Genomic DNA, 16,886 nt, shown 5'->3' with positions numbered 1-16,886 from the left:
ATAATGTGAACTGAGAAATATTTATCAGTTTATGTCATAAACGGGCTTTAAAATACTTTTGTGTATCATTCTTGATTTAAATATCTGAATTGAGTTTTGTCATCAATACACTAATGATGCCTACTTTAAAAATTTTGCTAATTTCTTATTTTGTTTCTGTACAGGATCTATATTTGTTAATTATATGGTTCTTATTTACATATGTATTTAACAAATATTTTTTATATTAATTATGTTAGGCATATTAGGGTATTAGACCTGGGTGTGTTTAGTAAGTTTGGCAAGGAATTGGTATTGGAGTGGTTATGGGTGGTGGATAATTGGTTGGAATGTGCTTCTGATAATCTTTAAGAAGCACCATATTTTACATTATTTTTATCAGACCAAACTTTCTGGTTGACAGTAATGAATTGATAAATGATTATTTCAAGTTTAATCAAGAGTGACCAATTTGTATCTTATTTTCATCAGAAGATATGACATGACATGTGATTCTATCTATTAATGAATTTTACATAGAAAAGGGATCTGTTGATGAGGAGTTGGGTGTATACTCAAATAGTTCAGCCTTTGACTGGATATTTCTTAATAAACATTGGGCTATCAGGATATGTGACTCAGGCTTCAGCTGGCCCTATGGAACTCGGTGACCTTGAACAATCTTCTTGACCTCTCTAGGTGTCCATTTCTTCATTTATAAAATAAATATGTTGGAATAGCTTACCTTTAAAGTCTCTTCTTGTTTAAAAAGTATGTTGTTTTATTTAAGGTGAGGACATTTTCTGAATCTTCCCTTAATAATGAGTTTTGGGTTTGACATTTTGAAAGAAAGTTATCATTGTGGTCAAATTTCCTTTTGACTACTTTGAAGATAGGTTGAAATGTTTGGTTCTATATTCTTGAAATCAAAATTTCAGGCTGCATATAATTATTTGGTTATTCCTGTGGGTGTTTTTTTTTGGGGGGGGGGGCGGTAACTGGGCAGTCTGGTGTGTTACAATGTGGTTATATGAGTGCTGCCAGTAATTTTGAAGTAAGCAAAGGGGAATTAATTGTTCTAGTTTTAGCATACTATATCATAGAATAGCATTAGAAACATTGGGAGGGTTTTTACAAAAATGATTTAATCTCACTCCCTCTTTTAACAGATTAAAAATGTATAAAATATTTGTTAATTTATATGGATTAATATAAATTACATTGAGTACATTGACCATAATCTCACTTATTGACTCAACAAATGTGTATGTGAACTAGCCTCCTTTTTGAAGACTAGGTCTTTAATACACTTCTAACATTTTTATTATGATGTTAAATAACTGTCTCTTTGATAATGAATGAAACATCTTTCTCACTTCCCAAATATTTTTGGCCCTCACATTTTTTTTTATGCAGTCCTTTTTTATTGAGCTGACATTATATACAAGGCACCATTTGAGGTACATATATTTAATGGAAGTAAAATTTCATCTTCCCAAATTGAACTTAATGTCAGAATTTGAAATCTCTCTAGTGTCTCTTTTCCTCACTTTTTTAAGTACCATAGTGTTAGAGATGACCATCATTGTCTTTCCCAATATAGCAGGGTAAGATAGGTAATGGACAATAAGTAAGTAGTGATAGGTGCTATGAATAAAAATAAACCATGGCCCTGGCTGGTGTTGCTAAGTGTTTAGAGCATTGGCCTGTACACTGAAGGGTCATGGATTTGATTTCAGGTCAAGGGCACGTACCTGGGTTGCAGGTTCAATCCCTGGCCCAGTCAGGGTGCATGCAGTAGGAAACCACTCAGTGTGTCTCATATCAATGTATCTCTCTCTGTCTCTTACTCTCTCTCTGTCTCTCTCTCTCTTTCTCTGTCTCCCTTCCTACCTCCCTCTTTAAAAATCAATGGAAAAATATCCTCAGGTGTATGCTGTTTTATGTAGGGTGAGTCAGGAACTTCTCTCTGTTATGATTTTTGAGCAGTATTTAAAGGAAATGAGTGTGATATCTGGAGCAAAGTTTATATCAAACATAGCAGATAACGAGCTCAATAACATTAGAGCAGGAATGTACTTAAAATGTGCTTATAATGATTTGACGAAAAACAATGACAACAGATGGAGGGACTTCGAAGGAGAGTGGTATAGCTTTGGCCTGTAGGAAAGATTATAGAGTTTATTTGCAGTAATATATGGAAGCTAGTTGGGAATTTTTTTAAAAAAATATATTTTATTGATATTTTACAGAGAGGAAGGGAGAGGGATAGAGAGCTAGAAACATCAATGAGAGAGAAACATCGATCAGCTGCCTCCTGCACACCTCCCACTGGGGATATGCCCGCAACCAAGGTACATGCCCTTGACCGGAATCGAACCCGGGACCCTTCAGTCCGCAGGCCGACGCTCTATCCACTGAGCCAAACCGGTTTCGGCTGCTAGTTGGGAATTTTGATCAGATGTATATATTTCATTACAAGTGCTCAGAATTTCATATAAAATTAGACCAAGATAGTTAAAGAAATAATCCATAAACATCTTCAATAAAAAGATAGTTGACATTTATATGAATTCTAGAACACAAGCTGATGGAACTGAATTATTGATAGCAACGAGATGTGCATGTCCAGCACATCTGTGCTGGATAATGGAGGTGAACAGAAAGGCCATTTAGGTTGGTCCCAAACGCTTAGGAATTCAGGCATTGCCAACCCAAAGGAACAGTTTCCAGTCAGAGTAGAACACTTGGAAGACAGACTTGAGGACAATAGCTGAAACTTAAGTCCTCTGAGCCCTCATTTCTCTTGCAAATACCCTGAGAAAGTGCTCCTCTTAAAGTACAGAGGTGCATGGTGAAGGGAGATGGTAGGAAGTAGAATAAGACACTGAAGGAAGGTACTGTTAGGGGAGGGGTTCAGAGAAAGCAGATATTAGAAAGTATTATAAAAGGGGCTACACTAAAATTAACCTTATTATAACAACAGAAAAGGGAGCCCTAGAATTCTGATGCTAGGAAAGTTGTTCAGCCCCATTTCACTTCTTATCCAGGAACCTTGTCCTAAGAGTAGACTGGGGCATGGGTAAGAGAAAAGGATAGTGGTGCAACTGTGTAGAACCATTTGAAGAATAGAATAAATTAGAAGTACAAGGGTTCAGAAATGAGAAAATATAACAGTTACATAAAAAGAGATAGTTTTAGGAGGGGGCAGAGGGAGTCAGTGGGGGTAAAGGGGAACACCTATAATACTTTCAACAATAAAGATAAATTAAAAAAAGAGATGGCAGCCGAAACCGGTTTGGCTCAATGGATAGAGCGTCGGCCTACGGACTGAAGGGTCCCGGGTTCGATTCCGGTCAAGGGCATGTACCTTGGTTGCGGGCACGTCCCCAGTGGGAGGTGTGCAGGAGGCAGCTGATCGATGTTTCTCTCTCATCGATGTTTCTAGCTCTCTATCCCTCTCCCTTCCTCTCTGTAAAAAATCAATAAAATATATTTTTTTTTAAAAAAAAGAGATGGCTGACAGTCACAAAAATAAATAAAATAAAAAAATTCTAAAATGAGGACTAAGTTTGAAATAACAAAAGAGTGAATATAATACTCTAGAAAGAAAGAAAAAGGATGGCAAAAGGAAACTGAAAAATATCAAATAATGGAGGAAGGATTTGAGAGGAATAATTACAAAAACAAAACAAAACAAGGAAAACTGATCCAGTATGTAGTTAAATGTAGTTCTTGAAAAAGAAAATCAAAGATGTGAAGGAGAGCTATATTAAAAAATTCAATAAACTTTCAATAAATGGCTAGGACCCTTTTAATTTATAAGTGCACATGTGTACCTGGGAAAATAGACCCAGACAGTCAATTATGAGACATATTCTATTGGCTTTAAAGAACATCTCAGAAATCTAGAAATTCAATGACTTTGCTTTTTGATTTGCCCAGGACAGTCAGTAATATTTATGTCAATTATCCCAGTGTAATTAACCCCTTTTACTCTCAAAAGTGACACAATTAGGAACATAAATTATATAATCAACTTAAATATCAGGTAGAAAATTAGATCCATGTCAGACTTTTAAAAACATTCCAAAAAATAATATAATTAAGATACTCAAGAAAAGAAAATCTGAATGCTTTTAAACAAAAATTTAAAAAAAATAACTTTTCGCCTGCAACATTTTATTTTCACAAGCCACTCAATTATTCATGGAAGCAAAAGTCAATGGTTTTATTGTTTGTAAACAAAAGAACTTATCATGGTTTACTTTTTTTTTCTTCAGGAAAAACATAAACAAGAATTGGAAGACATGAGGAAAGCTGGTCATGAAGCCCTCAGCATTATTGTGGATGAATATAAGGTAGAGGATTGAGAGTCTATTTTATTTATTCTTTTCTTTTCCACATTATTACTATTTTTTTGTTAATCCTCACCCGAGGATATTTTTCCATTGATTTTTAGAGAGGGTGGAAGAAAGATGGGGGGTAGGGAGGTGAAGAAAGGGGGAAAAAGGAGGAGAGAGAGAGACAGAGACACAGACAGAGAGAGACCGAGATTATTTGCCTCCCACTAGGACTGGACCAGGGCCTGGGGATTAAATCTGCAACCCAGGTATGTGTCCTTGACTGGGAATCAGACCCACAACACTTCAGTCCATGGGCCTGCACTCTAACCATCGAGAAACACTGGCCAGTACTCTTTATTCTTTTAAACTTTGGCAAATTTTAGTAAAAAAAAAAATTTAGAATAGACATATTCTACACAAATTATAGAATTCTAGTGTAGTCTTATTTTGTATAGAATTACTTTCAAGTGATCAATGAATTGTCCATTGAAAGCATACTTGGTAATACCAGACGTTTGAGAAGTTACAGAATATTTGAGAATATAGGATTGGCAGAGGGAGGTTAAAAAATAATACTATAGAATTAAATACTGGAATACATTATGGTTCCACTTCTTATAGAAAAAGAAGATATAATATAAACCTGAAAAATATTGTTATACATTTTTCTTTTCCTAAACAAGTAGATTTCAATACATTTAAGTAATGACAGAAATTATGATAAATGTCAACATCAGTATAATTCTTTTGCTTTTGTCTGTATAAGCTTAATCATTTGAAGGAAATTGAGTGTTTAATGACAAAAATGTTTTTTTTCTAACATTTCATGTCAGATCTTTTTTCCCATAAGTAAAAGAGGAAAACATTCTTGTTGAAATCACATCTAAATAATTCTCCCAGAGATAATCACTATTAGTTGTTCGATGTGCATACTTCTAGAGGGGTGATTTCTCTCTCTCACTCTCTCTCATATATATATCTCCTATATAATAAAATGCTAATATGCAAATTGTCTCCTTGACTTGGAGTTCGACCAGGAGTTTCACCTGGAATTTGACCAGGGGGCAGGGCCAGCTGGCCAACCACCTGCAACCCCTCCCCCCAGCCAGCCCGGCTCGATCAGCCCTGATTGGGCGGGCTGGCTGGACCCCACCTGTGCATAAATTCATTCACCAGGCCTCTAATATGTGTGTGTGTGTGTGTGTGTGTGTGTGTGTGTGTGTGTGTATGTGTATTAGAGGCCCGGTGCATGAAATTCGTGCATGGTTGGGGGGGGGTGTCCCTCAGCCCAGCCCAGCTTGCACCCTCTCCAATCTGGGACCCCTCAGCCCAGCCTGCACTCTCTCCAATCCAGGACCCTTAGGGGGATGTTGGACATCCCTCTCACAATCCAGGACTGCTGGGTCCTAACCGCTCACCTGCCTGCCTGCCTGATCATCCCCAACTGCCTCTGCCTGCCTGCCTGATTGTCCCCAACTGCCCTCCCCTGTTGTCCTGATGGTCCCCAACTGCCCTCCCCTGCTGGCCAGATGGCCCCCTAACTGCCCTCCCCTGCTGGCCTGATCGCCCCTAACTGCTTGCTCCTCTGCCGGCCTGATCGCCCCTAACCACCTCTGTCTCAGCCCCTGCCACCGTGGCTTTGCCTGGAAGGAAGTCGGACGTCCGGAAGCTGTTCGGTCGATGTGGTCTAATTAGCATATTTGGAGATTTTTTATCTGTATTTACTCAGTATAACTTAGAGATATTTTTCATGTTAGTTTATATATACTTACCTTATTTTTGTCACTGTTCTATAGTATTCCACAGTACATAGATATTATAATTGGTTTAACTATACCTATATAGATAGGAATTTAAGTTTGTTTTACACCAAATGTTTTTTAAAAAATCCTTTTACTATATGTGGAATATAGAAATATTTTGTTGATTAAACTTTATCCATAGACTTGATCGAAGTTAATGTCATTTTAGTTAGTTGGTAATTTAATGTGTAAAAGATTCCAAAATGACTTATTCCAAAAGTCATTTGAGTAAATGTAGAAAAAGAAGATCTAAAAGCTTTCCTCTCCATAAAGGAGTCTGATAGATAGGTCTTGGGACACGAACGAGCATTTTTTTCAACTATGCTCAATATAGAAACTGGTACCATTGTTGAGAAGGTCATTAAAAAATGTCTGGTTTTTACAGTGGTGATTATTGGTTTTTTTTGTAATGGTGTGACTTTTTGGTTCTGCTAATAAAACCAGCTTTAGTTATTGAGTTGGGGAAAAGTATAGGATCTATTTTTTAAACCTTTTTTCCCCCTAAGGCTAATGGGAATTATTAAAATACTGGAATTTACATAATTCTCCTGGAGTATTAAGTGATATATTCTTGGTTAATTTATATTTTACTTTTTATTTATGAATTTTAAATTAAATGTTTTGAAAGTATTTACATTGTATTTATATGTATGTTTTCTGGACAGCTCAGTATTTAATACATATATTAAATTCTTTTTTGGTTCTAGCTTCATATATTTCCTTTGTTGAAAACATTTTTATTGTGTATTACTTTCAACACTGCCAGTTTATGTGCTTAAAATCATATGTTAAAACTTTGTAAATATATTTTGCAAATTGTATTTTGAAGAAATTTTGTTGTGAGCTACTCATTTTATCTCTTGTTTGTCTAGTATCATTATTTGTCACTCATTTAAAAATAGAGGATTTAAAAGTATCAGGCATTATGTATTATGATTTGCTGAAAAAGATTAGGAATTAAACCAGATAGCCTCCAAAGTTATATATTATTTGTCATATTAAGCTTGCAGTCAGTTAACACGCAAAACAGATGAATTCTTTTATAGCAAGGAACTTTGGTGTAAATACATTTTATATAGCTTTACATATTGATTTAGTGATAAGCTTTACATTTGGTACAATCTACCTATACATATATAAAGCTAAGTGACCGTCTGACCAGCCTGTGGTATGCCGTGTACTGACCACCAGAGGGCAGACACTCAATGCAGGAGCTGCCGAGCTGCGGTGACTTGGCAGCGGTGGTTCTCAGGTGGTGCACCCTGTAACCAGAGAGGAGGGAGCACAATTCTACCTTCAGCTGTGGGTTATGTTGTTGCTGGGGCACTGTCAGCCTCAAATCTGGTTTATTTCACACTTGCATTTGCGTTCCACAGCCTGTACCACAGCAACTTTGCAGAGTGCCTTCTCGCACTTGGGACCCCTCGGGGGTTGTCAGAGATCTGGTTTTGGCCTGATCCCTGCAGGCCAGGCCGAGGGACCCCACCTGCCGGAGGGACCCTGTTCACTCCGCAGACGTCCTTTGGGCCGCGGCACCACCCCAGGTGAGGCCGGCCAAGGAGGGACCGTGGGAGGTTGGGTCCAGGGCATGTCCGGCCTGTCTTGCATAGTCCCACCCTGCTAGCCACCTTCTAATTTATTTTTTTTCAATGTGTGTGAATCCGTGCACCAGGGCACAAATTATATTATAATACTCTAAGGAGGAATAACATCTAATATGTTAATTGTCACATAAAATTTTATAATCCTGGTGATCTAAAAACACACTGATCATCAACTTAATAGTAGTATGGAGAAAAAAATAATGTAATTCAAATAACAAAAGTAAGTAATGTTTTTCTGGTAGATTAGATGTCTGTAATTTAAATGTGGATTTGTGTCCCATTATAAAATAAGAGAAATAGTTGTGTTTTTTTTTCAATTCTAAATTCAAGCATGAGAAATTCATGTAGTAATTATTTTATTATACTTCTCTCTTTTTAAGACAGCAACTTACTTTTAATTAATATATTTTGAAGTTTTATTTTGTTAAAATATATAAGCATTTTTTGCAAATAATTTGTTAATCATTAGGTAATTCAAAAACAAACCAAAATATACTTTCTATAAGAATAGCAGGAGTGTATATATTCTCTTTGCATGTCATTCCTTAGTTCAAGAAATATTATTGGCATTGTTTTTATGCCAGGGACTATCCTATCTAATAAAAGAGTAATATGCAAATTAACGATCACTCTGCTATACCCACAAGCCACGCCCAACAGCCAATCAGGAGTGAGCATGCAAATTAACCCAACCAACATGGCTACAGCCACGGAGTGAGCAGGAGGCTTGTGTTTCCCTGGCAATTGAGGAAGCCAAGCTTTCCGCACACCCTGGCTGGCCCAGGCCTCCACTTAAGACTACTAAGTTTCAATTATAGAAGATAAATAAATCCCAACAAAAACGGCTGTGGCCACAGAGCGAGCAGGAGGCTTGGCTCCACTCAAGGCTACAAAGTTTCAATTATAGAAGATAAATAAATCCCAGATCCCTGGGCCTCTGCTTGGGTCACCAGTGGGCGTGGCCAGCCTACAAACCACCACAGGCCCCTCGCCCAGCCAGCCCCACACCCCAAGGGAACCCCCACTCTGATCCGGGACACCCTTCAGGGCAAACCAGCTGGCCCCCACCTGGCACCAGGCCTCTATCCTATCTAATAAAAGAGTAATATGCAGATTGACCATCACTCCAACACACAAGATGGCTGCCCCCATGTGGTCAAAGATCCTGCCCCCATGTGGACACAAAATGGCCACCATAAATGGTCAGCAGGGGAGGGCAGTTGGGAGGGACCAGGCCTGCAAGGCAGGGCAGTTGGGGACAATCAAGCCTGCAGGGGAGGGCAGTTAGGGGTGACCAAGCTGGCAGAGGAGGGAAGTTGGGGGCAACCGGGCCTGCAGGGAAGGGCAGTTGCGGGGGACCAGGCCTGCAGAGGAGAGCAGTTAGGGGGGACCAGGCCTGCAGGGGAGGGCAGTTAGGGGAAAACAGGCTGGCATGGGAGTAGTTAGGCATCAATCAGGCTGGCAGGGGAGTGGTTAGGGGGTGATCAGGCTGGCAGGCAGAAGCGGTTAGGGGCAATCAAGAAGGCAGGCAGGCGAGCAGTTGGGAGTCAGCAGTCCTGGATTGTGAGAGGGATGTCCGACTGCCCGTTTAGGATCCTACTGGTATGATCGGGCCTAAACGGGCAATCGGACATCCCTCGAAGGGTCCCAGATTGGAGAGGGTGCAGGCTGGGCTGAGGGACACACACCCCCGTACACCAATTTTGTGCACCGGGTCTCTAGTTGTAGATAAAACATTGAACAAAATAGACAAGTCCTTGGTCCAATGGAATATATATTCCATATACACACAGGCTTGATCCCCAGTGTAGGGCATGGAGTACACAGCCGATCACTGATTCTCTTTCATCATTGATATTTTTATCTCTCTCTCCCTCTCCCTTGTTCTCTGAAACCAGTAAAAATATATATATTTTTAAAAATCTACAACCTAATCCATTTTTGAACAACTTTAAATGCCAAAGTTTTTTGTACTATCATTAAGTATTTATTATCTTTTTCTACATTTAATAATGATATGCAATAACTTATAAATCCTTACTCTATGAAGGACTTTTATTAGTAGAGATGATTGATTATTTTGATGTCAGACAGACCTGGATCAAGTACTTGTTAACAGTGTGACCTTGGGCAGTTTCTTATATATGAATTTCAGTTTCCTTATATGTAAATTAGAGAATAAACCATATAACCTATTTATAGGAGTGTTGTGAGGATCCAAGTAATATTGAATATTGCATGGTTAATAATAATGCCGTTAATAAGTATTAGCTATAGTAGTTATCGTTTTTTATACTTAACATACCAATTTTCTAGCATCGCAATTTCAATGCCTTGTCATTATCTTATAGCTGATTTATAATTAATTTACTACATTCATACAATGTGGATTCTTGTTTCGATCTTTGGAAATATTCACTTAGGTGAAAGAAATTGTGGCCCTTCCCTTCCTAGCCCTGAGCTCCCCTTAAAAAGTCATTATTCTTTTGTTCTTTTAGAAAATAAATAGCTTGCTCCACAATGATGAAAAGGACATGTGAAATTCTGTTAAAGCATAGAAGAAAACAAAGCTAAAACTAACCTAATGTGCTACGTATGCCAACTTGTCCCACAATGTTTACTTAATTTTGTTTATTTATTTTTTCTCCTTTATGTCATGATTTTTTTAAATCCTTTTTCCTGATAATTAACAACAGTAAAGTAAATGTAGATCTTGGAAGGCTTTCCATAGGAGCATGCCTCATCTAAGATTGTTTATTACAAGTAACATAAGAATTTTCCTTTACTTGTTTAATTGGGTGGTGTTTTTTTTTGCAAGTGTCATTGTCCAGTATATACACTAGATCAGACTTCACTGTTCTTTATGTCTGTAGTTTTCATTATTAAAGATTACTATCCATGATGTATTTTTTTAAGGATTGTAACTAGTTGTATTAGTGTGATGCTTGCTTGTTTAATATTCCCTCAACAGTTGTCATGGATAAGCATATTTTAACCCCTTGCTTCTCACTCACCTTTTGCAGTCTATAAGAAATTACTTGTTGTTGTTTTTAAAGATGCATATGATATGGCAGGTTTCTTCTTTGAAAATTCTAAATCAGTTGATGTAGGAGTGATCTAGCTGGTTGTATTTTCTTTAAAATTTTAGGAGTCATTCTGTTACTTCCAAGGGTTTGTTAACCATTATTGTAATTCCCCTTCATATTTATTTGTCTATGAATATATTCTGCCTATATTGCCTTGTGGTCATATTTTCCCAGTTGTATCATCTAATATCAAACATGTCAAGGTTGTGTGTGTGTTTGTGCATGTAACCGGATGCATGCACACATACACATGTAAGTTTCTTATTGAAATCACTGGGAAATTTTTCCAGACAAGAAAAATGAGAAATATTCTAACAGAACTTAATTTACTAAGAAAGTAGAATTTGTCCTGCATTAAGATTTTAAAAAATATATTTTTATTGATTTCAGAGAGAGGAAGGGAGGGGAAAGAGAGATTAAAAACATCAATAATAAGAGAGCTGCCTCTTGCATTCCCCACACTGGGGATTGAGCCCACAATCCAGGTATATGCCCTGACCAGGAATCGAACCATGACTCCCCAGTTTATAAGTCGACGCTCAACTACTGAGCAACACTGGCCAGGCTGCATTATAATTTTTTTAAAAAAGTCTTTATTGTTGAAAATATTACAGATGTCCCCTTTTTCCCACATTGACCCCTTCTAGCCCACACCTGCCCCCCAGCCCCAGACCTTCAGCACACTACTGTCTGTGTCCAGAGGTTATGCATATATGCATAAAAGTTCTTTGGTTAATCTCTTCTGACCTACTCACTCACTCCCCACCTAAGATTTTTAAATATAACTTACACCTTTCTTTAATATGGGATAAATGATCCCAGTAAGAAAAAAATTATAATGGTGGATTGGTATAATGGCACAGAGGAATGATCAAAGAAAGTCACACATGGAAAGAAATACAAGCATATTTGCTAAAATAGATGTAATATATTGCTTCTTGTTTTTCTTTTTAGAATTATGTCCATACATAATTGGATTAATTCATAGTTTGGCAAAAGTAGGTTTACAGTTGTGAGTACATGAAAATGAAATACTCAGTTTATTCTTGTATTATTATTTACTTATTATCATATTACAACTTCAAAACTACCTTTTCCCACCCCTGCATATTGTATGTAAGTGTTTGAGGTAAAGCCATTTTAAATGCTGACACTTTCTTAAAATGACTTTTTTTTTTTTTATCCTCATAATTTTGGGGTAGAATTTTCCAAAGGAAGTATTAGTTGACACTTTGTTAAAGTTCAAAGCTGGAACTTTTGCTAATGTGCTATAACAGTGAGTTGAAAGTACTTAAGAAATTAAGTCCAACATGTTGTTTTTATTTTCTTACTTTGAGCCTACTTAATTAAAAAATCTAATTTGAAACAAATAAGATTTGAACATATTTTTTGGTTAACATTTTTGTTCTATATACAGACTCTTTTAACAAGGCATTGACAACAAACTCCTCCCTCTTCCTTTCTTCCTTCTTCTTCTTCTTCTTCTTCTTTTTAAATATGGTGTTTGCTTTAAGGTAGATCAGTTCCATAAAGAAAGAGCTTTCCCTTTTGAAACTCTTTCTATACAATGTTTTAAATTTCATCATGAAGTTACACTTGCAAGATATTTTCTTTGTTCTGGCTCAACTTGTTTAGTTTTAAAATTGAATTAGACTCTTTAAATTAAATTTATTGGGGTGCATTGGTTAATAAGTAGGTTGGCTTCAAGCATATATTTCTATGATAATGTTCTGTATATTGCATTGTGTGCCCACCACCCAAAGTCAGATCACCTTCCATTAACACATCGTAGGCTCCCTTTACTATCCGCCACCCCTCTGTCCTCTGATAACCAACATACTGTTGTCTGTGAACTTCAGTTTTATATCCCACATATGAGTGTGAATATATGGTTCTTAGCTTTTTCGGATTGACTTATTTCACTTAGCATGATATTCTCAAGGTCCATCCATGTTGTTGCTAATGTCAGTATTTCATTTCTTATTGCTGTGTATTATTCCATTGTATATACAGGGTTGTCCCAAAAATTATGTATAAACACTTTAGCAATTGATAACTCAATTGATATTTCTTTCTTTTCAGCCATACTAAGCTTTGAATAAAAGATATTCATTCTAAAATGCTATTGAAAGTTGAAAACGCAGTTGAAGTACAAAATCTGTCTTTGTAATTATTCAAAGAATGTCCCAAAAATGTATACATATTTTTAAAATATACTTTTTTTTATTGATTTCAGAAAGGAAGGGAGAGAGAGAGACATCAGTGATGAGAGAAAATCATTGATTGGCTGCCTCCTGCTCGCCCCATATTGGGAATCGAGCCCGCAATCCGGCATGTGTGTATACACATTTAAACATCTGATAATTCACTTAATTTTCACTCTTTTTCAGGTTTACCTGATTAGAAATAATGGATGAAGCCAGACTAAGCTTTAAACAAAGAAAATTTATCCACTAGACTTTTTTATGGGGATACCTAAAAGATAAAGTTTACAAAACTGGCAACAGTTGACGTATTGAGGGCACACAAATACAAAATGAAATGATTCTTGATGTTTGCCATTTCATTGCTTTCTATTATCAGCAGTGCCTGGACCAGAACAGTCATCGGTTTGAAAATAGGCATTGACAAAAAAAAAATTATTGGCAAAATTATTAATTTCTGTAGATTCTTTCAAATTTTGAAAATAAACTGTTAAACAATGACTTTATAATCATTTAAAGTGTGTATGTATTTTTTGGGGGACACCCTATATGTTCCACATTTTATTAATCCATTCCTCTATCTCAGAACACTTTGTTTCCATGTCTTGGCCACTGTGAATAATGCTGCAATTAACATTAGGGTGCATATATCTTTGAGAATAAATGTTTTCAAATTTTTCGGGTAGATACCAGAAGAGAGGTTGCTGGGTCATAGGGTAGCTCTCTTCTTAATTTTTTGAGGAACTGCCATACTGTTTTTCACAGTGGTTTTACCAGTTTACATTCCCACCAGCTGTGAATGAGGGTTCCTTTTTCTCCACCTCCTCTCCAACAGTTGTTATTACTTTTCTTGTTAATTATAACCATCTAACAGGTATGAGGTGGTATCTCATAGTAGTTTTGATTTACATTTCCCTAATAGATAGTGAAATTGAGCATCCTATATAAAATAAAAGCCTAATATGCAAACAGACCAAATGGTGGAACAACTGGTCACTATGACGTGCACTGATCACCAAGGGTCAGATGCTCAATGCAGGAGCTGCCCCTGGTGGTCAGTGTGCTCCCACAGGGGGAGCACCAGTCAGCCAGAAGCTGAGCTCAAGGCTGGCGAGCACAGTGGCCGTGGTGGTAGCCTCTCCTGCCTCTGCGGCAGCGCTAAGGAGCAGCGAGCCGAGTGGTAAGGAGCAGCCAGCAGGCGGGAGGTAAGGAGCAAGGGTCCCGAACTGTTAAAGGAATGTCCGACTGCCAGCTTAGGCCCACTCCCCATGGGAAATGGGCCTAAGTCGGCAGTCGGACATCCCCCGAGGGGTCCCAGACTGCAAGAGGGCACAGGCCCGGCTGAGGGACCCCTTCCCCAGTGCACAAATCTCGTGCACCGGGCCTCTAGTCTTTTCATATAACTGGTGGCCAATTATATCTCCTTGGGTAAAGAGTCTGTTGAGGTCCTCTGCTTATTTTTTAATTGGATTGTTTGTTTGGTGTTGAGTTGTATGAGTTCTTTATGTATTTTGGATGTTAACCCCTACTCAGAGCTGTTGTTTGCAAATATCCTCTCCCATTTGGTTGGTTGCCTTTTTGTTTTGTTGGCAGTTTATTTTGCTGTGCAGAAGCTTTTTAGTTTGATGTAGTCTCATTCATTTATTTTTGCTTTTACTTCCTTTGCCTTTGGGGATCAAATGCATAAAATATTCTCTAAGATCAAGCTCCATAAGTTTTTGTTGTTTAATCTTAAGAGATTTATACATTTTTCAAATCATAGCAGATAGGAGAAGTATTGAAACATAATTGAATTTTGGCAGTTGACAGATTAGCAAAAATGGTGATTAGTTAGAAAAATAGCATGAAAAGGCAAAAGAAGAAAATGCAATTTGGTTTATTTATATGCAAACACCAAATAATTTATAACTATAATGATTCAAAGTGTATACCCTTTTCTCAAACTCTTAGAGCTTTCTTTTCTTACCCTTTGTGGACATGGTTTTGGCCAAATGGAGTATATTTACAAACATCATCCTTTCATACAGATATTTACACTTCTCAAGATTTCTATGCTAAACTAAACATAGACATACACATCTCTTATATTCTTGGCTTCTGAAGCGGGAATGAATTGATGATCTTTAACTCTGTGTATGGAAACCTAGATGCCAAACACCAAGGAGTGCTAGTTATATGAATAGTGCTTGCTTATAAATACTTGACTGTTTTAATGATAAAGTAAAGGATGGCAGATTTTTTTCTAAAGTCTTAGAACATTTTATAATGAGAATTTTTAATATAAATTTTTTATATTTTTCTGTTTAGTATCAGGATATTGAATCTTAGAGTTTTTAGGCATATAAATTTTCTGCTCCTTTTCATGAAAAATGATGTGAAATTGCTACATAAACTTAAGTTGTTCTGAAATTATCTTGATTAAGTTATTGAAATGTTCATTTCCCATGTTACCCAACCTTGATTTTATTGAGTGTGATGGTCCTCTGTGCATTTTCTGTAAAGGTTAAGTATGCCTTAAATAGCTGTGGGAAGGATTACTTTGAATTTTAGCAGTGCACCATATGTTAAATGCCAGCTTGGAGTATCACAATGCCTGTTCTATTCCATTTTTCAAAAGCAGCCACTTGCTAGTGTTTTATTTGAACTCTTGAGTTGTTTGTACTATTATATAAGGGAGAACATATTGCATTTAGGAGACCAATTTTTCCCAGGGTGTAGAGTTACTTGTATTGTATAAAGTTCTACTCCAAGCAGGGGGAAACAACTTTGTTTTCTCTTCTCTTGATATTTCCCCTTGATTAGAGATTGCTAACTTATTTTGTGCAAAGGAGGGAAGAAGTAAAGATTAAGATATTTGAAACTTGTGATATATCTTTTAGTTTGAATTTCAGTATTTTGTTCATCCAAAAGTATGAAATAAATTTATAGTTTTAGTTATTTGATTGAAAAAGGATTCTCATAAATTCCAGCTTTTATCGTATGATCAGATTTTTCCTGGACAAATAAAGATACTTACTGTTGCCAATAGAGTTTGGCCTAACTGCATGCTAGATACTAGTGATTGGTTTGGAAATAACGACTTGGCTTGTCCATTCTTGTCCCTCCCACCAAACTTAACCTCAGCAGAGGACTGAGAAAGGTTTGGTAGTTGAGAATAGTTTTTGTATGCTCTGAGTTTCCTGGGCTTAGCCAGAATTTTGCATGCAAGGCTATTCTTGTGGTTTTTCTAGCTGGGCCAAAACCAAAAGGCTTTGGAAACCTTGCAAGAAAACTTGTTCTAATACAGATTTAAGACTTGCCTTTATATTGTGACTGTATCATCAGCCTGATAGTTAAAGGAGTGAAGGGACAGTCTTTATTCTGTATTGAGGATATAAATTTCAAATTTCTGTTTCAAAACAGACCTTGAAAAATACCTTCAATGATAAAAAAAAATACTAAGTGATTAGGGTTTATTTAGTTAGTAGTTCCTTAAGACGTTATTTTTTGCTTATCTTGTGAAATGCTCTTTAAGTGTTATGGGTACTTTTTTGTGATTAATTTTGGTCAAACTTGGAAATTTTATCAATAGCAGCTCTGTCCCACTTATAAATTATTATTAATTATAGATTTCTTATTATCATACAAATTCAGGCCATTCTAACATAAATATCTTTATTCTTAATAATATTGTCTCTCCATGTTGACCAAAATGAGGCTTGCCCTGTTCTGTTGGGGTTGAAAGTTTTATCAGATCTTCTTTTTATCTAAACTTATTCAACAGATTTTTATCTATAATAATAAAGCTGGAAGAGCTGTAAAGAATGTCATTTCTGTAACTATTGTAGTTAATGTAATAGATCAATTATGTGCATCTTAATTTTAA

At 36.7% G+C, this 16,886-nt stretch overlaps 1 protein-coding gene across 2 annotated transcripts in view; it reads left to right on the top strand.

Annotated features, from left to right (window-relative positions):
• CCDC91 (coiled-coil domain containing 91) overlaps positions 1–16,886 on the top strand; it is a 291,950-nt gene that overhangs the window by 150,037 nt on the left and 125,027 nt on the right. For both annotated transcript variants that reach the window (XM_080662857.1, XM_080662858.1), the window contains one exon: positions 4,263–4,340. In XM_080662857.1, the coding sequence (XP_080518983.1) occupies positions 4,263–4,340 (78 nt within the window). The remainder of the gene's footprint in view (positions 1–4,262; positions 4,341–16,886) is intronic.

Source organism: Plecotus auritus, assembly GCF_963455305.1.
Source record: "Plecotus auritus genome assembly, chromosome: 3".
In the NCBI taxonomy this organism is placed as follows: Eukaryota; Metazoa; Chordata; class Mammalia; order Chiroptera; family Vespertilionidae; genus Plecotus; species Plecotus auritus.
Note: the sequence above shows the minus strand (reverse complement) of the source record. Positions and strands in the feature narration are given on the sequence as shown.